General features: G+C 35.6%; 1 protein-coding gene across 3 annotated transcripts in view; it reads left to right on the top strand.

Annotated features, from left to right (window-relative positions):
• LOC139488536 (uncharacterized GMC-type oxidoreductase Mb1310-like) overlaps positions 1 to 27478 on the top strand; it is a 39100-nt gene that overhangs the window by 2542 nt on the left and 9080 nt on the right. The window contains exons 2-7 of one of the 3 annotated variants that reach the window (XM_071274242.1): positions 12905 to 12935; positions 18141 to 18321; positions 19353 to 19564; positions 22069 to 22258; positions 24814 to 24942; positions 26926 to 27047. In XM_071274242.1, the coding sequence (XP_071130343.1) occupies positions 18180 to 18321; positions 19353 to 19564; positions 22069 to 22258; positions 24814 to 24942; positions 26926 to 27047 (795 nt within the window). In that variant the 5' untranslated portion in view covers positions 12905 to 12935; positions 18141 to 18179. Of the gene's footprint in view, positions 1 to 12827; positions 12936 to 18140; positions 18322 to 19352; positions 19565 to 22068; positions 22259 to 24813; positions 24943 to 26925; positions 27048 to 27478 lie in introns of those variants that run through there. The other 2 variants (XM_071274241.1, XM_071274240.1) reach the window with 2 other exon arrangements.

The following is a 27478-nucleotide window of genomic DNA, read 5'->3' as shown; positions in this document are numbered from 1 at the left end:
ATTTGTTTTTAGGTCCAAAGTTGGGGTCGGGTGACCCTACCATCCCCCTTTTGAATTCAAAGCAAAGTCCATACGGCCCAGGTGGGTAAAGTTACGGAACTTATTTTTTTTAGGTCCAAAGTTGGAGTCGGGTGACCCTACCATCCCCCTTTTTGAATTCATAGCAAAGTCCATACGGCAAAGCTTTTGTTTACACTAGGTACATTCGATATGCAATTGCATAAGGTTGCCTGGACCCAAAGACCCAGGTGGGTAAAGTTACGGAACTGTTTTTTTTTAGGTCCAAAGTTGGGGTCGGGTGACCCTACCATCCTCCTTATTTAATTTATAGCAAAGTCCCTACGGCAAAGCTTTTGTCCACACTAGGTACACTCGATAGGCAATTACCTAAGGTTGCCTGGAACCCAAAGACCCAGGTGAGTAAAGTACCGGATTTTTATTTGAGGTCCAAAGTTGGGGTCGGGTGACCCTACCATCCCCCTTATCTAATTCATAGCAAATTCCCTACGGCAAAGCTTTTGTCCACACTAGGTACACTCGATAGGCAATTGCATAAAGTTGCCTGGACCCAAAGACTCAGGTGGGTAAAGTTATGGAACTTTTTTTTGGAAGTCCAAAGTTGGGGTCGGATGACCCTACCACCCCCCTTATTTAATTTATAGCAAAGTCCCTACGGCAAATCTTTTGTCCACACTAGGTACACTCAATAGGCAATTGCCTAAGGTTGACTGGGTCCAAAGACCCAGATGGGTAAAGTTACGGAACACTTTTTTTGAGGTCCAAAGTTAGGGTCGGATGACCCTACCATCCCCATTATTTAATTCATAGCAAAGTCCCTACGGCAAAGCTTTTGTCCACACTAGGTACACTCGATAGGCAACTGCCTAAGGTTGTCGGGACCCAAAGACCCAGGTGGGTAAAGTTACGGAACCTTTTTTTTAGGTCCAAAGTTGGGGTCGGGTGACCCTACCAACCCCCTTATTTAATTCATAGCAAAGTCCCTACAGCAAAGCTTTTGTCCACACTAGGCACACTCGATAGGCAATTGCCTAAGGTTGCCTGGACCCAAAGACCCAGGTGGGTAAAGTTACGGAACTTTTTTTTCAGGTCCAAGGTTGGGGTCGGGTGACCCTACCATCCCCTTATTTAATTCATAGCAAAGTCCCTACGGCACATCTACTGTCCACACTAGGAAGACTCGATAGGCAATTGCCTAAGGTTGCCTGGACCCAAAGACCCAGGTGGGTAAAGTTACGGAACTTTTTTTTATGTCCAAAGTTGGGGTCGGGTGACCCTACTATCCCCCTTATTTAATCATAGCAAAATCCCTACGGCAAAGCTTTTGTCCACACTATGTACACTCGATAGGCAATTGCCTAAGGTTGCCTGGACCCAAAGACCCAGGTGGGTAAAGTTACGGAACCTTTTTTTAGGTCCAAAGTTGGGATCGGCTGACCCTACTATCCCCTTTATTTAATTCATAGCAAAATCCCTACGGCAAAGCTTTTGTCCACACTAGGTACACTCGATAGACAATTGCCTAAGGTTGCCTGGACCCAAAGCCCCAGATGGGTGAAGTTACGGATTTTTTTTTTAGGTCCAAAGTTAGGGTCGGGTGACACTACCATCCCCCTTATTTAATTCATAGCAAAGTCCCTACATCAAAACTTTTGTCCATATTAGGTACACTCGATGGGCAATTGCCTAAGGTTGCCTGGACCCAAAGACCCAGATGGGGAAAGTTACGAAACTTTTTTTTTCAGGTCCAAAGTTGGGGTCGGGTGACCCTACCATCCCCCTTATTGAATTCATAGCAAAGTCCCTACGGCAAAGACTTTGTCCACACTTGGTACACTCGATAGGCAATTGCCTTAGGTTGCCTGGACCCAAAGACCAAGTTGGGTAAAGTACCGGATTTTTTTTTAGATCCAAAGTTTTGGTCGGGTGACCCTACCATCCCCCTTATTGAATTCATAGCAAACTCCATACGGCAAAGCTTTTGTCCACACTAGGTACACTCGATAGGCAATTGCCTAAGGTTGCCTGGACCCAAAGACCCAGGTGGGTAAAGTAACGGAACTTTTTTTTTAGGTCCAAAGTTGGGTTCGGGTGACCCTACCATCCCCCTTATTGAATTCATAGCAACGTCCATACGGCAAAGCTTTTGTCCACACTATGTACATTCGATAGGCAATTGCATAAGGTTGCCTGGACCCAAAGACCCAGGCGGGTAAAGTTATAGACCTTTTTTTTGGAGCCTGCGATTCAGTGGTTGTCGTTTGTTTATGTGTTTCAATATTTGTTTTTCGTTCATTTTTTGTACATAAATTAGGCCGTTAGTTTTCTCTTTTGAATTGTTTTACATTGTCATTTCGCTGCCTTTTAAAGCTGACTATGCGCAATGGAATTTGCTCATTTGGTCACTGGTGGAGAGTTTTCTTTTTGACAATCATACCACTTCTTCTGTTTTATATTTTCAAATTGGCAACACAATGTTTGGCAATGTAAATTATCAAACAACTGTTAATATAAACAACATTGATTTAAAATCAGAATGTTTGTTTTGCTAAATTCGTATATTTATGTTAAAAGAATTCTCGTCATAAATTTTTCCTCTTAAGAAGGTTCGTTATTCAGTTTCAAAATAACAAGCTTTTCATAACACTAGTATATATTTATAGGAGACTGATAAAGGAACCAAAAGAGCAAAAAATAATATAGGTCAATGTGCTTGTTTCGAGATATAAGCCATTGAAATTTTGGGTGAAAAATGTTCTCTCTTGACTTTTCATAGTTTTATCATTGACAAGTTAAAGTTCTCAAAAACTGTTAAAAATAACAACGATTTTATAATACTTATACAGATGGCTTATAATGATGCATGTTAAAGATTTATAAAAAGAAAAATGGGGGTCAAAGGGCAAACCATTTTAAGGCATTCAAATGGATAAAACCAGAGGATTCTGAAATTCTGACAAAAATTCCAAAATATGCTCACTTCAGAAACATTTTATGCAAGTGTAGATTTTGTCTTGTTCATTTCACAACATCAGCATTCGAAAATTCCTAATCAGCAAAACCTACTACAATGGGAAACATCTTGACATTGATTAAACATATAAAATGTTTCAAAAAGTAAAAATAAACACAAGGTGATGCTAAAAAGTTATGTAAAATAAAAAAAAAAAACAAGCAGAAAACAACCATACATCTGCGGGAATTTGTCGCGCTGTTTATAATTGCAGAGTCGTAGAAGGAATCAACTAGTTGTTTTGATGTTGATCCTTATCACAGGTGTATGTCTTTCTGACATATTTGGTCAACAGTTTTACTATTCTGGAATAATGATACTTAGAAAGAACTGCAAACATCTTGCAAAGCACGATCTCCTGGAAGTTTTGAGCTAGTATAATAATGTCTATCAACAAAATGCATTTCAAGAATCATATATTGATTAACCTTGTAAACATCGTAACAATGCTGGTCCATTTCTTTTACGAGGTGCAGCCTCCATCCTCAGCTGTTTCTGCGCTATTCAACACCATGCAACCTCCAGAGGTGCGCCGGCTCAGTCTGACTCTGAAACTGGATGGCCTACATTGCACCCGATATGTCAGCTGATGTAACTTTTGCACTGTCATTGACTGATGATTTCACCAGAGCTGTTACAAAGTCTCTTCTATCATAAGTCCATTATTTCCACTAAATGTCTTCAAATCACCTAATATCTCTAATTGCCACTTTTCCAGATCTCATCTTGCTCTCCCTATCTTCACTATGATGACACTTCCGCTTGTCTTTACAATTCTGAAATAAGCTTCTCCCTATCTGCTTCTACCACTAATTAGAGTCTGTAAGCTTGCCATATTGTCTGTTCCGCAAAACCCCTGCACCCTACTTCAATAGCAAAGCACCAAGTCCTCCATCCCTGCTGTTGGAAATCTGATACAAGCTGTTGATATTTTACCATCTTCCTTTCGTGCACCTCAAACATCCTTTCTTATCAAGGTACTGTCAGTTCCAGCAAGACTTTAGTAAACTTCCAGTCTGTTGCTCTTGCGTGGATCATACGGCCTTCAGGTGTGCTGGTCATGCTCTCAAAAGTGATGTGTTTTTTTTTTACCTTTTTCTTCTCCCTACTGATGAAGTACAACCTCGCTGCTAATGTGTTCAGTGCACTATCATGTCTCCATGTGTTCCTACAATTTTTCAGTGCCACTTGACAAGATGACAACAACACATGTTAAAGAGATGCTGGTTTGTCTTTGCATAAGGTGCACATTGGATCTTCTACCAACCCCCATGCATAGAGATTTGATAGACATGGCAGTACATCATACACTGATCTCAGATTGATGCTGAAACGGTATCCGTCCATACTCCAAATATCGCTCCTGGCAAAAAGCACCGCTACCGCCTTGCTATTCCTGTTCTATTCTTTTATCTGTCGAACTTCCTGCTTCCTGCTTTCTCTGCTTTCCACTTTCTTCTTGTCCGGATCTTCACTTTGGCTCCTGTAACTTTGCCATCTTTGCTGTTCCCCAACATCATAACCTGTCGTGTTTTTGTAACTTTAAACTCTTCCGTCTACGAATTAAATGAGTGGTAATTGCTGTTTAGTCACAGTATTGTATAAATAAACACTGCTGAAACTTCTTGTTACGCCAAACCAAAGTCATTTTTTTTCTTAAACCTCAACTTTGAACACGGAAAACTCATTTACCAATAACGGCCATAGTGTTCTTGACAAGACACCATGTTGATACATCCAAGCTTTGTATCTTCCAGACAGACCACTTTGGTCTATCTTCGACAGCCAATCTATAGCCAAATCCGTGAAAGGAATCAGAGCTTTGCATGAGGGAGATACATTCCTTAATTTATAATAATTTCTAACATTTTGTAACAGCAAATGTTAACTGGTGTGGTTCAAAGCGTTTCGGCATACAGATTTTTTTTCACGAATTAAAGCTTTGCCGTAGGGACTTTGCTATGAATTAAAGAAGGGATATGGTAGGGTCACCAAACCAAAAATTTGGACCTCAATTAAAAAAGTTCCATAACTTTACCCACCTGGATCTTTGAGTCCAGGCAACCTTAGGCAATTGCCTACTGAGTTTACCTAGTGTGGACAAAAGCTTTGTCGTAGGGACTATGCTATGAATTAAAGAAGGGAGGTCGTAAGGTCACCCGACCCCAACTTTGTACATAATGAAAAAAATCCGTAACTTTACCCACCTGGGTCTTTGGGTCCAGGCAACCTTAGGCAATTGGATATCGGGTGAACCTAGTGTGGACAAAAGCTTTGCCGTAAGGAATTTGCTATGAATTAAAGAAGGGAGGTGAAAGGGTCACCCGACCCCAACTTTGGGCTTAAAAAAAAGGGTTCCGTAACTTTACCCACTTGGGTTTTTGAATCCAGGCAACCTTATGCAATTGCCTATCTATTGTACCTAGTGGGGACAAAAACTTTGGCGGAGGGATTTTTTTATAAATTAAAGAAGGGGGATGGTAGAGTCACCCTGCCCCAACTTTTGACCCCAATTAAAAAATTTCCTTAACTTTACCCACCTGGGTCTTTGGGTCCAGGAAACCTTAGGCAATTGCCTATCGAGTTTACCTAGTGTGGACGAAAGCTTTGTCGTAGGGACTATGCTATGAATTAAAGAAGGGAAGTCGGAGGGTCACCCGACCCCAACTTTGTACATAATAAAAAAAATCCGTAACTTTACCCACCTGGGTCTTTGGGTCCAGGCAACCTTAGGCAATTGCCTATCAAGTTAACCTATCGTGGACGAAAGCTTTGTCGTAGGGACTATGCTATGAATTAAAGAAGGAGGTCGTAAGGTCACCCGACCCCAACTTTGTATATAATAAAAAACCAACTTTTGACCTCAATTAAAAAAATTCCTTAACTTGACCCACCTGGGTCTTTGGGTTCATGCAAACTTAGGCAAGTGAATATCAATTGTACCTAGTGAGGACAAAAGCTTTGCCGTAGGGATTGTTTTATGAATAAAAGAAGGAGGATGGTAGGGTCACCCGACCCCAACTATGGACCTTACTTAAAAAAATTCCATACCGGAGTCTTTGGGTCCAGGCAACCTTATGCAATTGTCTATCGAGTGTACCTAGTGTGAACAAAAGCTTTGCCGTAGGGACTTTACTATGAATTAAATAAGGGGATGGAAGGGTTACCCCTACCCAACTATGGACCTCAATTAAAAAAGTTCCGTAACTTTACCCATCTGGGTCTTTGGGCCCAGGCAACCTTGGGCAAGTGCCTATCATTTGTACCTTGTGGGCAAAAAAGCTTTGCCGTAGGATTTTTTTTTTATGAAGGACAGAAGGGGGATGGTAGGTTCACCCTAACCCAACTTTGGACCTCAATTAAGAAAGTTCCGTAACTTTAACCACCTGGGTCGTTGGGCCAAAACTACATTGGGCAGTCGCCCCACATTTGTACCTACTGGGAAAAAAATCTTTGCCGTAAGGGAGATTTTATGAAGGAAAGAAGGGGATGGTAGGGTCACCCTACCCAAATTTTAGACCTCAATTAAAAAAATTTATCCACCCGGGTCTTTGGGCCAAGGCAACCTTGGGCAAGTACCTATCAATTGTACATATTGGGGACAAAAGCTTTGCCGTAGGGAAAATTTTTTATAAATTAAAGAAGGGGGAGGGTAGGGTCACCCTACCCCAACTTTGGACTTCAATTAAAAAAGTTTCGTAACTTTCACCACTTGGTTTTTTGGGCCCAGGCAACCTTGCGTGAATGCCTATCAATTGTACCTAGTGGGCAACAAATTTTTGCCGTAGGGAAAATTTGATGAAGGAAAGAAGGGGGATGGTAGGGTCACCCTACCCAAACTTTGGACCTCAATTAAGAAAGTTCCGTAACTTTACCCACGTGGGTCTTTGTGCCCAAGCAACCTTGGGTAAATGCCTGTCATTTGTACCTAGTGGGCAAAAAAGCTTTGCCGTAGGGAAAATTTGATGAAGGAAAGAATGGGGATGGTAGGGTCACCCTATCCCAACTTTGGACCTCAATTAAGAAAGTTCCGTGACTTTACCCACCTGGGTCTTTGGGCCAAGGCTACCTTGGGCAAGTGCCTCACATTTGTACCTACTGGGAGAAAAATCTTTGCCGTAAGGGAAATTTTATGAAGGAAAGAAGCGGGATGGTAGGGTCACCCTACCCAAACTTTGGACCTCAATAAAAAAAGTTCCGTAACTTTATCCACCTGGGTCTTTGAGCCAAGGCAACCTTGGGCAAGTGCCTCACATTTGTACCTAGTGGACAACAAAGCTTTGCCGTAAGGAAAATTTTGTGAAGGAGAGAAGGGGGATGGTAGGGTCACCCTACCCAAACTTTGGGCCTCAATTAAAAAAGTTCCATAACTTTAACCACTTGGGTCTTTGGGTCAAGGCAACCTTGTGCAAGTGCCTATCATCTGTACCTAGTGGGCAAAAAAGCTTTGACGGAGGGAAAATTTTATGAAAGAAAGGAGGGGGATGGTAGGGTCACCCTACTCCAACTTTGGACCTCAATTAAAAATGTTCCGTAATTTACCCACCTGAGTCTTTGGGTCCAGGCAACCGTACGCAAGTGCCTATCATTTGTAGCTAGTGGTCAAAAAAGCTTTGCCGTAGGGAAAATTTGATGAATGAAAGAAGGGGGATGGTAGGGTCACCCTACCCCAACTTTGGACCTCAATTAAGAAAGTTCAGTAACTTTACCCACATGGGTCTTTGGGCCAAGGCAACCTTGGGCAAGTGCCTTACATTTGTTCCTAGTGGGCAAAAAAGCTCTGCCGTAAGGAAAATTTGATGAAGGAAAGAAGGGGGATGGTAGGGTCACCCTTCCCCAACTTTGGACCTCAATAAAGAAAGTTCCGTAACTTTACCCACCTGGGTCTTTGGGCCAAGGCTACCTTGGGCAAGTGCCTCACATTTGTACCTACTGGGAAAAAAATCTTTGCCGTAAGGGAAATTTTATGAAGGAGAGAAGGGATGGTAGGATCACCCTACCCAAACTTTGGACCTCAATTAAAAAAGTTCCGTAACTTTACCCACTTGTGTCTTTAGGCCCAGGCAACCTTGAGCAAGTGCCTATCATTTGAACCTAGTGGGCAAAAGCTTTGCCGTAGGGAAAATTTTATGAAGGAAAGAAGAGGGATGATAGGGTCACCCTACTCCAACTTTGGACCTCAATTAAAAATGTTCCGTAACTTTACCCACCTGAGTCTTTGGGTCCAGGCAACCGTACGCAAGTGCCTAGTGGGGACAAATGCTTTGCCGTAGGGATTTTTTTCATAAATTAAAGAAGGGGGATGGTAGGGTCACCCTACCCCAACTTTGGACCACAATTAAGAAAGTTCAGTAACTTTACCCACCTGGGTCTTTCGGCCAAGGCAACCTTTGGGCAAGTGCCTCCCATTTGTACCTAGTGGGCAAAAAAGTTTTGCCGTAAGAAAATGTTATGAAGGAAAGAAGGGGGATGGTAAGGTCATCCTACCCAAACTTTGGACCTCAATTAAAAAAGTTCCATAACTGTACTCATACGAGTGCCTATCATTTGTACCTAGTGGGCAAAAAAGCTTTGCCGTAGGGAAAATTTTATGAAGGAGCAGAGGGATGGTAGGGTCAATCTTTGCCGTAGGGAAAATTCAATGAAAGAAAGAAGGGGGATGGTATGGTCACCCTACATGAACTTTGGACCTCAATTAAAAAAGTTCCGTAACTATACTCACCTGGGTTTTTGGGCCCAGGCAACCTAGGGCAAGTGCCTATCATTTGTACCTAGTTGGCAAAAAGTTTTGCCGTCGAGAAAATTTATGAAGGAAAGAAGGGGGATGGTAGGGTCACCCTACCCCAACTTTGGACCTCAATTAAGAAAGTTCAGTAAATTTACCCACATGGGTCTTTGGGCCAAGGCAACCTTGGGCAAGTGCCTTACATTTGTTCCTAGTGGGCAAAAAAGCTCTGCCGTAAGGAAAATTTGATGAAGGAAAGAAGGGGGATGGTAGGGTCAAGTTCCCCAACTTTGGACCTCAATAAAGAAAGTTCCGTAACTTTACCCACCTGGGTCTTTGGGCCAAGGCTACCTTGGGAAAGTGCCTCACATTTGTACCTACTGGGAAAAAAATCTTTGCCGTAAGGGAAATTTTATGAAGGAGAGAATGGATGGTAGGATCACCCTACCCAAACTTTGGACCTCAATTAAAAAAGTTCCGTAACTTTACCCACTTGTGTCTTTAGGCCCAGGCAACCTTGAGCAAGTGCCTATCATTTGAACCTAGTGGGCAAAAGCTTTGCCGTAGGGAAAATTTTATGAAGGAAAGAAGAGGGATGATAGGGTCACCCTACTCCAACTTTGGACCTCAATTAAAAATGTTCCGTAACTTTACCCACCTGAGTCTTTGGGTCCAGGCAACCGTACGCAAGTGCCTAGTGGGGACAAATGCTTTGCCGTAGGGATTTTTTTCATAAATTAAAGAAGGGGGATGGTAGGGTCACCCTACCCCAACTTTGGACCACAATTAAGAAAGTTCAGTAACTTTACCCACCTGGGTCTTTCGGCCAAGGCAACCTTTGGGCAAGTGCCTCCCATTTGTACCTAGTGGGCAAAAAAGTTTTGCCGTAAGAAAATGTTATGAAGGAAAGAAGGGGGATGGTAAGGTCACCCTACCCAAACTTTGGACCTCAATTAAAAAAGTTCCATAACTGTACTCATACGAGTGCCTATCATTTGTACCTAGTGGGCAAAAAAGCTTTGCCGTAGGGAAAATTTTATGAAGGAAAGAAGGGGGATGGTATGGTCACCCTACATGAACTTTGGACCTCAATTAAAAAAGTTCCGTAACTATACTCACCTGGGTTTTTGGGCCCAGGCAACCTAGGGCAAGTGCCTATCATTTGTACCTAGTTGGCAAAAAGTTTTGCCGTCGAGAAAATTTTATGAAGGAAAGAAGGGGGTTGGTAGGGTCACCCTACCCCATCTGGGTCTTTGTCGTAGGGAAATGTTTACGGATTATAGTTATTTTACATAGGCTTGAATTTAAATAATTTTTTGTTTAGATTAACAAAAATATTTATGTCAAATCGTTTTCGTTCTATTTGACGTGTGTAATTCTTACACTTATCGCTTTTCTTATCGAAATGTAATAAAAAGATTACTAGAGTGAGTATTCACTTTTGAATAATTACGTGAACTAGCTAGTTCTTAGGCGAAAAGTGAATATAATGGTTATCAGCTTTTTTTTTCAATCGTATAATTTCTATAAGCTTGAAGATCTAATTGTGTCGCTACACTAGTTTAGTGTAACCTGTTGTTATCAATTGATATTATTATTATACAGACAATAAACCATCCCTTATCAGAGAGAAAGGAGAAAGGATTACTTAGCTAAAAAAAATTTAGATTCCCGACTCTAAAAAAAGTTGTATCTAATACACGAATAATTATTTAAACTTTGTCTGTGTTAAAATTGAATTACATTTCATCTTCCTACTGGAAAGTATTTGTCATCATATTTATTCATTTGTCATCATATTTATAAGTACATTTCGTGTTATTGCAAGTCTTCGGTTTTTAGGCATGATCAGTTTGGCGCGTTTTCCTTATTGTTCGCTGGCTTATTGTTCGCTAGCTTGATGCATCTTATTGTTCGCTGGCTTATTGTTCGCTAGCTTGATGCATCTTATTGTTCGCTGGCTTATTGTTCGCTAGCTTGAGTTTGATCAATGTGCTGACAGTTGTGATAGAGATAATATACACTGATTCAAGCATTTTACATACAGTTCATTTCATGCACATGCAGATATGGTTGTCTGTTTTTTATTTCTTAAAAATCCATACAGAAGGTATATATACATAACAATAAACTGAACTCAATGCACAGAATCTTAAAAATTCACTTAGACAGAGAGCGCAATCTAGACTAGTGATAAACTTTGTTATACTGCATGTACTGGTCACATGCAACTTGATAATCACTGTCTAACTAAACGCATTAAGATCCTAAAAAAAAGTTTGCCAATTACTTCTTTTATAAATCAGAGGATAAAACAGTTGTTTAAATAAATGTATAATGTGTCTATGGGTCGCTGAGTCAACTTCCACATCCAGGTGCAGGATTTACGTATTTAAGGCCGTTTTGTGATTATAAGCAGTGTGTAAACGTTTCATATCATTTGGTTGAGGCAAACTGAAGTTAGAGAACGGAAACGGCAGATTGAACAATTTTCCTTTTTAAGGCTCCGTTTTTAGGGCAGTACTAAGATTAGAACTATAATAGTCTACTCTTTACAAACTGTACCTTAGATAGAGAGTTGTCTTATTGGCACTCATACAGCATATTTTAATATATCTAATAACTCATGAACAGTAAAAGTGATGCAACAGAATATCGTTCGTGATCTGTCACACAGTGTTTTGTGGTAATAAGCATTGCGTATAAGTTTTATAACATTTGGCTGAGGCAAACCAAAGTTAAGAGAACGGAAACTATTTGTTTGGACGTACGCAACACAAAAGTTCCAACTACTGGTGATACCAAAGGTTTAACCTCCACCAGCACTTACATCAACAAACACACAATTTTATTTCTATATTTTGGGCAAAATTTTACAAATTTATTTTATAGCTTATCAGTTTTAGTTCAACTTTCAAACATCAATTGTTCATCACTTTCTCTTTTATATGTCTTTTCATTATATATATATATATATATGCAAGTTGTCATTGAACGGCATGTCATAATTTAATGTTTTAAACTTCTAGAACAATACCGATTTAAATAGGATACAAAACTTATTTCACTTAGTTTTTTTTAATTACTGACACCCCCTCCTTCATAACTTAATTTGGGAACAATTCATTGACCATAATGGATGTATGTGAAATTGATGTCAAACAGTAACGTAAACAATTTTACCCAAGAAGCCCGAATTAATAAAACGAAGTAGACCCGGAGGGTTCTACTCGTGTAACCCATGCATGCTTATCAATACCAAAGCCTTACAGAAATAACTGCATATACTCTTAACTTTTCTCTAACATACCTTAAATATTTATCCCTAATAATTTTATTAACTATGTATTTGCATTCAGGTATCGCAGATCTAGACCAAATTTATTCATTCGTAGTGTGTTAATTTACGTTTTTTGATTGAGTTAAGCCTTCAAATTGATATTTTATCGTGTGTTTTTCTATGTTGCGATGTTATACTATTGTTTCAGAAAAAGGGAGGTTAAGTACCATTAAAACGTTAAACTCCGCTGCAAATGTTTGCACCTGTCCTAAGTCAGGAATCTGATCTACAGTAGTTGTCGTTTGTTTATGTAATTTATACGTGTTTCTCGGTTTTTTTTAATATAGATTAGAGCATTGGTTTTCCCGTTTGAATGGTTTTACACTAGTAATTTTGGGGCCCATTACAGCTTGTTATTCGGTCTAGGCCAAGGCTCCGTGTTGAAGGCCGTACCTTGACCTATAATGGTTTACTTTTATAAATTGTTATTTGGATGGAGAGTTGTCTCATTGGCACTCATACCACATTTTCCTATATCTATTTGTATATACCCCCCTGTTTTACTTGAATTATTGTCAGCTTACTCTTTATATGTGCATGTTTTATGACCAGTTTCCGACACGTTTGAAATAAATGCAATTCATCAAATGTTTGAATATATATTTAGACATCCATGTAATTATAAACATTTAGCATGTTTTAAAAACAAGTGCAACACACGGTATTTTCTGACAAGAATTCAATAAATTCTTACACTTTTAAAATCTAAAGGAAGTAAAAATTAAAAACACACGAAAGAGAAATCAATATTGTTCACGCAGTAATGACAATCTGTTACACAGAATAATAGTGGTGCATTTCTTTCCAGTGGGTCTCAATCAACATATACAGAAATCTTGGTAAGAATTTAGTCTAGGATGCATGATTTTTTTATTAGTTATTAGTTGCTTTGAACTAGCTGTCGGTAACTGCAAGTACTCTCAGATCTGTACTTAGTGCATTATGTTGTTAGGATATACAAGTATCCGGCCACGGTCACTCTGTGTTTTTGTTCGATGTATTTTGTTTTGTATTCATCTTATGAATGGAGCCTTTTTCAACTGATTTGTATAGTTTGTTCTTATGTTGTTATGTTATACACCACTGTCACAGATTAGGGGGATTGGGATCCCGTTAACATGTTTAACCCCGCCACATTCTTTATGTATGTGCCTGTCCCAAGTCAGGAGCCTGTAATTCAGTGGTTGTTGTCGTTTGTTGATGTGTTACATACTTGTTTTTCATTCTTTTTTTTGGTAAATAAATTAGACCGTTAGTTTTTTCGTTTAAATTGTTTTAGATTTTTCATTTTAGGGCCTTTTAGTAGCTGACTATTCGGTATTGGCTTTGCTTATTGTTGAAGGCCATATGACATATAGTAGTCAATTTCGGTGTCATTTTTTCTCTTGTAGAGAGTTCAAGCTTGTCTCATTGGCAATCATTGTCCATCTTCCTTTTTTTATATACCTGTAGTGGTCAATATTTACTCGTTCTAGATTAGTAAGATAGAGTTTTTTTTCAGAAAAAAGTATTCACATAGATTCACAAAGCAATTTTTTTTCAATTATTGATGTTTCTACTTGTTATGTCAAAGAGACAACAACCCGACCAAAGAGCCGATAAAGATGTTAAATCCCCCAGCATGTTTGCGCTTGTCCCAAGTCAAGAGCCTCTGTCCTTTGTTAGTCTTGTATGTTTTTAATTTTATTTCATTTATATGTTTTGGAGCTCGAGTGTGAACTAGCACACATTTGGTTTACAGGTCAGATGAATCACGCCTTCAGGTGCGGAATTTGCTCGCTGTATTGAAGATCCATTGGTGGCCTTCGGCTGTTTTCTGCTATTTTGTCGGGTTATTGTCACTTTGACACATTCCCCATTTCCATTCTCAAATTTTAAGAATGTTAGGTTCAAATGAAAATTAAATCCTTAAATCTCCATGCACAATTAATGTAAATCATCCATTGCTTCAGGAGAACAATGTGCTGACAGTTGTGATATAGATAATATACACCGATTCAAGCATTTTACCTACAGTTCATTTCATGCACATGCAGATATGGTTGTCTGTTTTTTTTTATATCTCAAAAATCCATACAGAAGGTATATGCATAATTACAATAAACTGAACTCAATGCAAAGAACCTTTAAAATTCACTTAGACAGAGAGCTCAATCCAGTGATATACTTTGTTATACTGGTCACATGTAACATGATAATCATTGTCTTACCAAACGCATTAAGATCCTGAAAAAAATTTGCTAATTACTTCTTTCATAAATCAGAGGATAAAACGGTTGTTTAAATAAATGTATAATGTGTCTATGGATCGCTGAGTCAACTCCCACATCCAGATGCAGAATATACGTATCTAAGACCGTTTTGTGATTATAAGCAGTGTGTATACGTTTCATGTCATTCGGTTGAAGCAAACTAAAGTTAGAGAACGGAAACGGCAGATTGAACAATTTTCTTTTTTAAGGCATCGTGTTTAGGGCCGTACTTAAATTATAACTATAGTAGTCTACTCTTTACAAACTGTGACAAAGATTGAGAGTTGTCTCATTGGCACTCATACCGCATATTTTAATATATCTAATAACTCATGAACAGTAACAGTGATGCAACATAATATCGTACGCGATCTGTCACACAGTGTTTTGTGGTAATAAGCATTGCGTATAAGTTTTATAACATTTGGTTGAGGCAAACTAAAGTTAGGAAAATGGAAACTATTTGTTTGGACGTACGCAACACAAAAGTTCCGACTACTGGTGATACCAAAGGTTTAACCACCTCCATTAGCACTGATATCAGCCCACACACAATTTTGATTTCTTTATTTTGGGCAAATAAAACCATGATTATGCGTCCCCTTTACAAGGAATATTTTACAAATTTATTTTATAGCTTATCAGTTTTAGTTCAACTTACAAACATCAATTGTTCATCACTTTCTCTTTTATATGTCTTAAACATTCTATTTGGACAGAACGATTAGTTACATATACTGCACATGCATTTCTAGAAAATCTGACATTATTTCAACCGTTTTAAACATTATTACAAAGCAAATCAAATCAAATTCATTCGAGATTGAAAATTAATGTTCAATCAAATATATATGCAAATTGTCAATTGAGCGATATGTCATAATTAAATGTTTTTTTTTAAACTTCTAGAACAATACTGACTTAAATAAGATACAAAACTTAATTCACTGAGTTTTTTTACTGATCCCCCTTCCCTTTCCTTCTTAACTTGATTTGGGATTAATTCATTGACTATTATGGATGTATGTGAAAATGATGTCAAACAAACAAAACTTGCAGCAATTTTTACCCCTTTAACCCCAAACTACTTGAATTAAGTTTTTTGGTTATCCTACATTGATCTTTTGATGTCGTCCCTGAACGATGAGTAGTGATAAATAAATTCAAAACGAAAAAGATGTTCGATATACTGTATATTTATGTTTCTTTATTTTTGTCCAGTTTCCAGTGTCAAAATAATTTAAATAAGAAGATATTTACCTTACAGCTTCATTTTTTTTAATTTGCTAAATACAGTTAATTCACATGTATTTCTATCAAATCTGACATTATTACAAAGCCAATTAAATAAAATTCAGTCGAACTTGAAAATAAATTTTCAATCAAATATAGATATAGGCAAGTCGTCAAGTGGCTAGCTTTGAACGACATGTCCTAATTGGGTGGTTTTAAAATTTCAAGAAATATTAACGGAAATAAGGGATCATGAGTAAAGAAAATAAATGAAAACGGAACGACTGATTTAAATAAAAGGATGTTCGATATACTGTATATTTCGGTTTATGTTTAACATTTATACGATGCTTTACTTTTGTCTAGTTTCCTAATCAAAATAATTAAAATGAGAAGATAAATACCTTACAGCTTCATTTTCGATCAATGCTGAAATGTTTAATGTTATAATACAAGTTTAGCGATTTTGACCTACTTTATCTTTTTATTCGGATATTTGCGGACATCCTCTCCAAGTTCAACGGGAACATTAGAAAAGAAACCAGATGGAACCAAGAAGTTGGGTTGCTATAACCAAACAACCCGGATGTTGAACCAGTTACCGATGTTTCGAACCAAAGTACCCGGATAGAACCAAGTTTCAGAACCAAAAAAACAGATGGAACCAAGAGTTAGAACCAGAGTGTCAGGATAATACCTAATTGCATTCAGAATTCTCATGACTTTTTATACCTTCAACGTATTTTCCAAATCATTTATTTATTTAGTATATTTATAAATAATATATATAATAGATAAACTAAACATAGAATAATCAGGATATAATAATACATTGCTAATTATAAAAAGCCACATTATGGTACAATATTTTGTTTACCATGTTAGCAATGTTTATTATGCATGCAGAATGAAGGATGATTGGTTTTAATCAAACAGCAATTAGTATGAATCAATATTTGTAGGTATTTACAAACGCACATTTAAATTGGTTTATATCAACATACCCACATTTGCAATTGTTAATATTCTAAATTGCATTTATATAAAATAAATTTTGAATTTAAAAAAAAAAATTATATACCCAAATTTTTAATTATTAAAATATTCACATGCCCAACTTTTGATTTTGATGTAATAAGTGTGACTCGAAATAACATTATATTGTATAACTTGAAAAAAAGATAAAGTTATGTCATGTATATTGGTCATGAGTTGTAAAGCTCGGAATTTTCAAGTAAATTTAAGGCAGAATTCAAAATGTTCAGAACATGTCAAGCCATACTGAAAAAAAGATAAAAATGTCGAGAATATGTTTAGAAATTTCAAGATAGTATTCAATTGCCGAGAATTTGTCAAGAAATACTAGAACCATATTCAAAATGTCGATAATTTATCGAATAAATTTTATACGAATTAAACAATTAAGACATAATAAAGTAGAACACTGCTGTTCAAAAGTCATAAATTTATAGAGACAAAATAAGTCTGGGTTACAAAAACAACTTGGGAAACCATGAACAAGAGATAGACGACTGAAGTGCAACAAAAAAACAAACGAAATGCAATACACACAGAAACAAACTATAAGATAACAACTGCAATTTTCCTGACTTGGTAAAGGACATATTTGAAGAAAAAAATGGTGGGTTAAACCTGGTTTTGTGGCTTGCGTCTGTTTGTCTTTTTTCTTTTTTACCATGGCATTGTCAGTTTGTTTTCGATATATGAGCTTGACTGTCCCTGTGATATCTTTTCCCCTGTTTAAAAGAATATTAATACAGAATTTTGTTGGAAATAAGATAATGAGTTGTATATTCTAGCTACACTGTATGTCGGTATTTCTTCTTAAATCAAACTATAAAACACATAAATCGTGTACATATAATTGCTTTGAAATAAATCATATAAACTACTTTTACATACGAATAGAAAATAAAAATAAATAAATAGAATTAAAACTTCAAACGATCAGAAATTTAACAATATCTGGTCAGATTTACAAATACAACTTTTAACTAAATACATGAATGTTGGATAAACAAATACCGTGATATAAATAACAAATAAATGGGAGAACATACAGGACAGAGAAACACACAAATAATAGCTGGCAAAAGTTACCAGGTTTATAACTTGATACGCCAGACAGTGTTTTGTCTACACAAGACCCATCAGTGACGCTCAGGTGAAAAAAGTTCGAAAGCCAACACAAGTACAAAGTTGAAGAGCCTTGAGGACCGAACGTTTCAAAAAGTAGTGCCAAATACGGCTAAGGTTATTTGCCTGGGATAAGAACATCCTTAGTATTTAAATAAGATTAATTCATAATTTTGCAAACAGTAAATTTATAAAAAAGATTATATAATAGATATACATGTTTACACCGAAGTGGTGACTAACTACAGAATAAAAACGAAAACATACACCAACATAAACCAGCACATAAAAAGGGCACAGCCGCCGAGTTAGCCGAACAGATCGACGCACAAAGTGCTTTATTAAGTGCATGCTCAACTTCAAATGACTGTAATAATGTCGATCTATACTTTTATTTTGTAGTTTAATTCCTGTCTTCAGCAACTACTGAATCTGTGTAAAATGTTTTTTGGAGAAATATTATTGCGTAATTCGGCGATTGCGTCGCTAATTTACGTTCTATCACTTATTCTTCCGCAACGAGAAGTAGATCCACCTGGAATATTCGACAAGCCTATAATGAAAGTTTACGATTACATAGTTGGTAAGGTTTTATAATTGTTCTCTTTTTTAATATAAAAAGAGCTCTTTTCAGAAGTTAGTCTTGCGCGAAACATGATAATGTAGGTCTGACATTATCAAATATTAGTAAGATTTACGTTCATGATTGATGGCATAATGATGTTTATTATACCTTACATACATTTCAAACAGTTCTATTGGGTAACACCGTATCACGTGACATGGAATAATACAGTTAATTTGCATTTAATTGCAAGGAAGGACGAATAACCCTTAAAATTTACACCAGCGGTGAATAAACCTATTATTCCCCGGCGAATAATCTTTAGAGTTTCTAGATTTGCACTTGAGTTCTCTCCCATTATAATAACGTCACAGACGTAAATAAACAAAATGGCAACGTTCACCTTACACTGGAAACCCGTCGTGAGACGAGGAAAAAGGCTTTGAACATTAATAGATATCTGAATAGAGTGCCAGCAGCCGATGATATCTCTTATGAACGGTCCTTTTCAGGGCCATCGATATTTTACAAAAAGATTCTACCTGTGTTGTAAATTCTAGAACAAATGTATTTTCAAAGGTCAGCTTGTGTTTGTTATGTAAAGAATATAGTGAGCGTTCAAAAGGCCCTTCCACTGTTCGGTATAATAAAACAAATGTGGCCCTTAGAATCGATGAATATCCAAAATTGTCAACCCTTAAAAGTTGTTTCAATTCCTGCTGCGCCCTCTTTGAAATAACCTTCTCGTGTTAACAATTTTGGATTTTCATCTTTTCAAGTGGCCATATTTGCATAGTGCCATGTATGCATGTAAATGACTGCTAATCATATATGATCATCATGTTCAAAACATAAACTATTGATTGTCTTTGAAATGTAATATGAAAATAACATATTAGTTATATTCAATGTTTATTTTTTATGTCAGTATATGTTCTCACTAAACATTATTTATAAGAATCAACATTTTATTGAATAAACTTAAATCTTCCGACTAAATCTGAAAGGATAAATAGCTATAATAAATCATTTATAAAATGTAATATCAGTTGGAAGTGGATCGGCTGGAGGTATAGTGGCGTCACGGTTGTCTGAAGATTCCAAAGCGTCAGTCCTTTTACTAGAAGCCGGAAAATCTGATTTAGGACCTGATGATTCAACACAAATACCGTTCATATGGACTTCTAATTTCGGCTCGGAAAAAGTTTGGAGCTACAGCACAATACCACAAAAGTTTTCACTTTTTGCTTACAAAAATCCGGTATGTATGCTTTTTTTACAGACTACTATGCTGTCCAATTGCATGGATGTCCCTGATTTCTTATTTCTTATATATATGTTTAGATGGTAAACGATTTAGTAATATAACATCAGTGGCAGATTCAGGCGGCATATATATTAATCGCCACCGCTCCCCACCTCCGATGGCTTAACAAATATTATATAATGTGTTACATGATTTTTTAAAGCAAAAATCGTTCAAAAAAGGATTTCGAATCGCTGCACTCGGCGGTATATTATCTGTTGGAATACACTTATATTTTATAATCCTGAATTCTATGCATTGTCAATAATAAATTGACCAACGTCAATGTACGATAATCATAACACAATGGAGAGATTAACGATATGTTTTATTTATCAATCTATTAAAGGGGCGTTGTAAGTGCCCATGTGCATACTACTACTTGCGGATACATTGTATTGCCGAAACGTTCATATATGTTGTCCAGGAGAAAATTTAAAGCTTCAATCTTATCTTCACATTTCCAGTTAGTGTATATAGCATACTTTCCTTTTTCGTTACAGAAAAAGGCTTTAAAAAAGTTACAGCAAATACATTCGCAATGAGATTTTTTAAAATACCATTTAAGGATGTCTGCTGGTCATGTTTTTGAATTCTTGTCATATTTTCGATTTTCTCAGGTTTTATCCATCTAAATGTATTAAATTTTTTTTTACACGACACCCCACTTTTGTCTTCATAAATCTGTTCAATAGATCATTTAAGATTTAGTATTCCAGCGGCATGAAATCCTTGTTATTTTTTCTTGGTTTAAAGGGTAAAAAACAATTCCAATGTTAACAAATAGTAAAGTCTGAAGAAAGCCCTTTTCCCGCCATTTTCTAAATGTCTCGTATTTTGAAAACTACACACGAGACTAATGATTTTATAACTTTATTTTGTTTGAATATCAAAGTTGTTTTCATTTTAAGCAACCACATGAAATCCTTGTTATTTTAAATTAGAGCAGCAGACATCCTTAAGACCAGTTATCTGTAACCACCAACATTTCATATATACAGCCTGGCAGGCATGGTACTGAAACTTCATGAAATTGTGTATACTTTATGTAAACATCATGCTAACTCAAAAAGAATATTCAAAATTATGATCATCAACATGGTTGCCATGGCAACCACCCAACACCCTTTGAGGAGATATTTTACCCTGAAAATATTGAATTTTTCAAGGTTTTATGATGTTGACAGAATTTTTCTAACTTCACAGGGAATACAATGACAACAAATTACTGAAAGAATAGCATTTATTGAACAAAATTGAATGGTACCTATATCAGTTCTGATTATAAAGATTTTTTTTATCCAACTTCAAAAAGCATATAAGGATTTTGATACCCATTTTTGAGCATTTTGTTCATGCTTGATATACTAAAAGCAGAGGGCTTGTGTCAAAAATACTATTATTTCATGAGATAATATTGTTTACGCTATCCAAAAATGTAAAAAAGTCAACGGGATCTGAGTAAACAAAATTTTCAGACATTCTCAAAAATTGAATTTTTCAAAGGGAGATAATTACAAAAATCCATAAAAAAAAAATTTTTCAGAGAGTAAAATAATTTATATATATATCTTAGATATTTGATACATTGCTGCATAGCCAGTTAACTAATGTGATTGAAAATCATAACCTTGAATGACCTTGACCTTTGACCTTAATTTCAAAGTAAAATCTTGTTTTTTGCCATTTAGTTTCTTGGGTCATAAAATTAAAATAATTGGTCAGTCTTGTAGTAATTTTTAATAACGTCATGATTTGGTAAAGAAAATGTCTCACAAGGATATACTATTCCTATTGTCATCTAAGCTTGGGGAGAGTATAACCTTGGTGTTTAGTAAAATTCAAAATCAAACAAACATTATATTTGAAGAAAATGAATTTATCAATGAAATTCCATATCAACTCAAATAGCTAACCACTAGGCTGGCTATATATTCAGCGACCAATCTTTCTGTGAGTCTTCTAAACTGCTTAACATTTTGGGCATGTAGTAGCTTCGTATATAATTAGATAGTGACTTTGTAAATGACTATTCTTGTCAACACAAAATGCTGACCACTGGTTATACTTCCGGAAACGAAACACCCTCCACACTTTTTTGAATGCTATAATACTGATCAAAACATATAGATAATTGGAATGATACTTTTCCTTCTCTTAATTGAATTTGAGTTTTTTTTTGGTTATAAAAACAGTATCATATCGTTCAAAGAATCATTATTAATGATACATTTATAGTTCTGTACTAAAGCTTTGTACATGTGTATTTGATCCATGTTCTATAAAACTTGTTATAAGTTAGAATAACCTAGTCAACACTCTAAATATCTCAAAGGTTAATATTGAGATCGTGTATAAGGAGAGAACAGGCGTACTAAACAAAGTAAAATGTTATTAAAACAAAACAACACTGTTAATACAGCTCAAGGAGTTAACACAATCCTCAATGTATGTTAAAGGTGACTGGCCTTAGCGGAGGAAAGGTTTTAGGAGGATCTTCGTCAACCAATGCTTTAACCTTTACAAGAGGAAGTCCTGAATCATTTGAAAATTGGGAAAGCGAAGGGGCAACAGGTTGGGGTTATGATGGTGTTTTGCCATACTTTAAGAAGTTAGAAGATGCGACAAGAACAACGTATAGAGATTCAAGTATGTGAGATTTCTTTTTATATATTATTTCATTTATCTACACACGCTATTAATTATAGGCCTAATTAATGACGCTCGAAAAAAACATTTGCAAAACAGTTAAAAGCCCAAATCTTTTGATTTTTCGTGACAAAGAGAGACATGCTGGCAATCTTAATTGATGTGGAAAACTTTTTATAATATAATCGATCCTGAGTTAACAAAATATTGATTAATCATGCGGGTATTTAAATTATCATAAAAAAAGTACAATATGGTCAGTTTTGGTTGATGCGGTTAAGCTTTTCTGTTAAACTAGCCAGTCAGAGATATGAAAACTATGGATTGTTTGTAACGAGTCAATATTTGGAGTTAAAACAGGACATGCTGACACTCTAATCTGATGTGAACAACATTTTGTGGTCATGGTTTTCCGATATTGCTTTCATCTGTATTCTACAATCCAATGTGATTAAACAAATTTAGTGCTTTATCATGCGGCTATATAAATTATCATAATTAAGGGCAAATATGGTCAGTTTTGGTTGACTCCGTTACATATTTTTGTTATACGAGACAGCATGAGATATGAAAACTACTGATATTCGTTTATGATTCATTATTTTGAGCAAAAGAGGACATATTGCCACTCTAATTTGATGCAGAAAAATAAACAGTTAAAAATTCGGTACTGAATGAAAGTCGACCATAAATATTAGTAACTTTACACTAATATTGCGACCATTTAGTGAGGGGATTTTATACAATATATGCACTCTGCGTTATTATCATTGGTATTAGATTATATCTTATAACCCAGGTTTTGACGCTTACTATTAAATTTTAAAACAGATCATACCTTATATAAATATAAATGACTTGTCAGAAAAAAATAATATTTATTGAAATATTTATTGTAATTTTGTTAGCGGTGTAACTAATATCGTTTTCAATGTGTTTTAAAGACAGACCATGAGTCAAAGTGTATAACAAGTTTTATGCGTACTTCTTTTTACAAATATATTTAATCTGTCTTGTTTGAAAATGATTTTATTGAGGTAGAGCGGTCATAAGTTAATCATGTTAATTTTGTGTTAGGCATACCAGTCTTTGGATCAAGTCTTGTTCTAATAGAGTTGTCAAAATCGAAGTTGAATAAATGCAGGAATGATTAAGAAGTTAAATTATGTAGCTGATCTGTCTTAAATTAACTTATTCGGCAGTCTTTTAAACAGTCCGAGAACTAACTCTGTTTTAACGGTACTTTGATTGTGGTCCTAGGACCGATCGGAGCAGTCTTCAATCCTGTCGGAGATCACTTTGAACAGTCACAATGACTGGTTACCAAGTTAATTTGCTGAACAGGTCAAGACTACACAAATCTGTACTTCCCTTGTATACTTTTTCACTCAATACGAATTTATCTTAATATAAAAAATATATCACAAGAACAGGATATTTGATTGCTTTGGAGCTTGATTTTTCAATGCTCTGTAACCTCGTACTTTATTGGTCTTTTTAATTAGATTGATTTGACCTTCACTGGTATGTCTTTTACATACACAAATGTAATTCTGATTTTAATGATTTGTTTATCTGGATGCAGGCCTATTTAATATGTATAAACCTTTTTAAATTCATGCTCACTTTCACTCACGAAATCAACGAAAATTGATCTCCCAGGAATACTCATTTATCCACAGTATTGGGGTTTCCATAGATACAAATAAACAAAACAAAACACAATTTAAAAAATCTTAACATAGAAAACTGTAGACAGAAAAACATGTACCACACTATGATCTTGTAAATTCTTCAAAGGAGTAGGTCTGGTAAGGGCCAATTTGGGCCTCAAATTTCAAGTTTATCTGATGAAATATTTTGGACACTTTTTAAACACTTACATTTGTACGTGTCTTCTTCAATCGATTCCATTAGATTATGTGAAAAATTTGAACTGATTTAGTCATCAAAGACGCTCAGATTCAAGCTTAAATATGAAAAAATTATCAAATATGCCATAAGATGTCACTTTTCAGATTGTTTTTGTCAAAAAAGAAAGTAGCCGCATCCATGTTCACTCTCAACCTTTATATATGTTATGTATTATCATAAAAAAAAACTTATATATTAAAAACGACCACGAATGCGGCCACTTCCATTTAAGACGGAAACCGTCAAAAATTTAACTCAAGTGTTAAAATTGTGAAGAATTCAGTAACATGAGTAATTTAGCATGACTAAATGATGACAGTACCTGATATATGTGCACTTTTGTCTATTTGTATTTATGTTACAAAAGTATTCTACTAATTAATCTTTAAGAGTTTACTTTTTATTAATTTTGTAAAACTGCTATAGTTTAGGGCCAATAAGGGGTATTACTGGACCTATTACTTTATAAGCTAGGAAATATGGAGGTCGTCGGTATCAATTTTTAACCTGCATTCAAAAATAAATACCCAGTCATTGTGAACAAATATCAAAGGAACTGAAAGTCAAAATCTTAAGTCGGAAAACAAAATACAAGTAAGGACATTTTATTTGATCTTAATAAAAAAAAAGTTTTTTTTTAGTTCTAAGAGGACAAAATGGGCCTATAGTATTAAACGACGACAGAAATTCACAGCTAGGCTTCTTTCATCGAATAGCAGCCGGAGAACTTGGACTTCCAATTGTAGATTGTAGCGGGTATAATCCAATAGGTGGGTGTATGTGTGTCCCTCTATTCAATCACATGACCGAGGTGTTAATATGTATATTTTCAGCGAAATTCGTTTGTCTGAATTCCACAAATTTCTATTAATCATTAGTCTATATGAAAACATAATCACGAGTAGGGCATTGAGCTCTTAATAAAAATCTCTTTTTGAAACTTGAATGGAGAAGTGGTAAGATTTGAAAGAGAATTGCTTGTTCGCGCAACAATGTGTTTTTTTCCCATAATACAAAAGGCCATATGTATCATTTTTTTATATTGTTCTATTTGCATTCCTATCATAATTTCATTAAAAGATGATTCCTGTTCAAAACGAAGCTATTCAAACAAGATGTCTATGTGGTGAAGTTCAAACCATTCATTCGACAATTTTCTAACGCTAACACGATTCGGTTAATCGTTGAGATTGTAACACAGTGATTGCTGCTGTAACCATATTTTGACTAGTTGACCTATTATGTCTGTTTTGTTCACCCCTCGTTGTAAATATAATGGAATTTAATGCCAATGTCATACAAGTGAGAGGTTTAGCGCTATAAAACCATGTTCAATCCACCATTTTCTACATTTAAAAATGCATGTACACGGTCAGAAATATGACAGTAGTTGTCCATTCGTTTGATGTGTTTTATCATTTTATTTTGTTATTTGATTAGGGACTTTCCCATGTTTCCGTTTTGAATTTTCTTCGAAGTTCAGTATTTTTGTGATTTTCACTTTTTGAATTAGTGTGTCACAAATTCCAACGGATATGTTTTAATTGTCGTAATACAATACCGTTCCCTTTACCAAATATGTGACCTACCTAATTCGACTTCTTAACGAGTTTGTACTTATATGAGATCACTCCGGGTGAAATATCGGAGCTGGATAAGCGTGCGCCTGAGATCAGCCCGTTTTTGGTGAGGTATTTATTACTCATTTGTTAGTTTTGAATGCTGTGTTTTGTATGATGTTGTATATCTTTAGGCCATTTTCTTGTTTTTTATTTTTCGTTTTCAGTTTATTTTCCACTTATAAGTTTGAATGTCAATTTGATATCATTCGTCTATCTTTTAAAACGTGTTTACCTACAATACCTTTAACTTATAACCATTATATAAATAACACATAATTGAGAGTGTGATAGACCAGATTGTTACCCCGAGGTTGACAATTCTGTTTCGAGGGCTACCAATCTCCTCTATCACCCTCTCAGCGATGTGTTATTTAATTTACTATACTGAATGTCCTATCATTATTGTCTTTTACAGATGAATTTAATTTAAACGTTTTTTCTATTTCTAGGAATGGATAAAAACTGTCATATTCCTGACTTGGTACAAACATTGGTGGATTAATAGCAAAAATTGTTCTACATTAAAACAAATTAATGAAATTATTCACGTCTACCTCCCTTCACCAATGAAAATAGTTCCATATGACATTTATATGGGGACGAAGTCCCCTATTACAGTAGAAAATTCAATAAAAAAAAAAAATTAAAAAAAATAGGGAAAATTTCCCGAATTTTTCATTGTACCAATGAACTCAAAATCGTTCAATTTTTTTTTGTCGAGTTTTTGAATTTCTGGATCTGCGCAGAAATCGACTTCCGTTTCCGGTCTTGTTTACATGAGACTTTGAATAAAATGTATATTTATCAGTCTAAAAGAGGAACTAATACTAATTCATTTTAAACAAAATATTTGTTATTAAAAAAACGTTACCTGATGACAGCGTTTCTTTGTTTACATTGAATATGACGTCATAATTTAAATAACGTCACAACTAAAATCCCTAACAACAGAACCAAAATCGGAAACGTTACGGTATTTCCGTTTCTCTTTTTAACATTGTTGATTTTAAAATAAATCATAGACTTCGTCCCCATTCACAGGTTATGCCTGCCTCATATTACTTTAATAAAAAAATTTAAACTCGAGTTTGAATTAAAACTTTAATAATGTTTAATTGTCACACTTTTTAGGCTACTGTCTGACTCAAATAAATACACATGACGGAAAAAGATGCAGTACATCAAACAAGTATATACGAAAAGCCTTGCCGAGAAACAACTTACAAGTCAATCTACGGTCACATGTAACAAAGGTAATATACACATGATGCCTAAAATGCGGACTCAGTAATTTACATTTCCCATCCCACTTGAACTATGTTTCAAGTCTACCGAGACACATTTAGAAACACGTTATATCTTAAAACGCATCTAATTTGGTGAAATGAAAATGCACAATACTATTGTTATTAAGGTATTATTCATAATTATAGTGTTTCGAAGTATTTTGATGTGGTATAATCAACCAGCGGTTTCAATCATATGTTGATCAAAAAAAGATATACTTAACAAATCTCATTTTTTGCAGTAATATTAATTTGTTTGATTTAACTACGCTTTATATAACCATTACAATTATATGCTTAATTGAAAGTTTGATTTAATCGTCATGGGTATATGAAATAAGGATGCTAGCAACTAAAGCTTTCATTCATTGTTCTAAATTTCCTCTTTGTGTTTGTCT

This window comes from Mytilus edulis, chromosome 9, assembly GCF_963676685.1.
Source record: "Mytilus edulis chromosome 9, xbMytEdul2.2, whole genome shotgun sequence".
NCBI classification, from domain to species: domain Eukaryota; kingdom Metazoa; phylum Mollusca; class Bivalvia; order Mytilida; family Mytilidae; genus Mytilus; species Mytilus edulis.
Note: the sequence above shows the minus strand (reverse complement) of the source record. Positions and strands in the feature narration are given on the sequence as shown.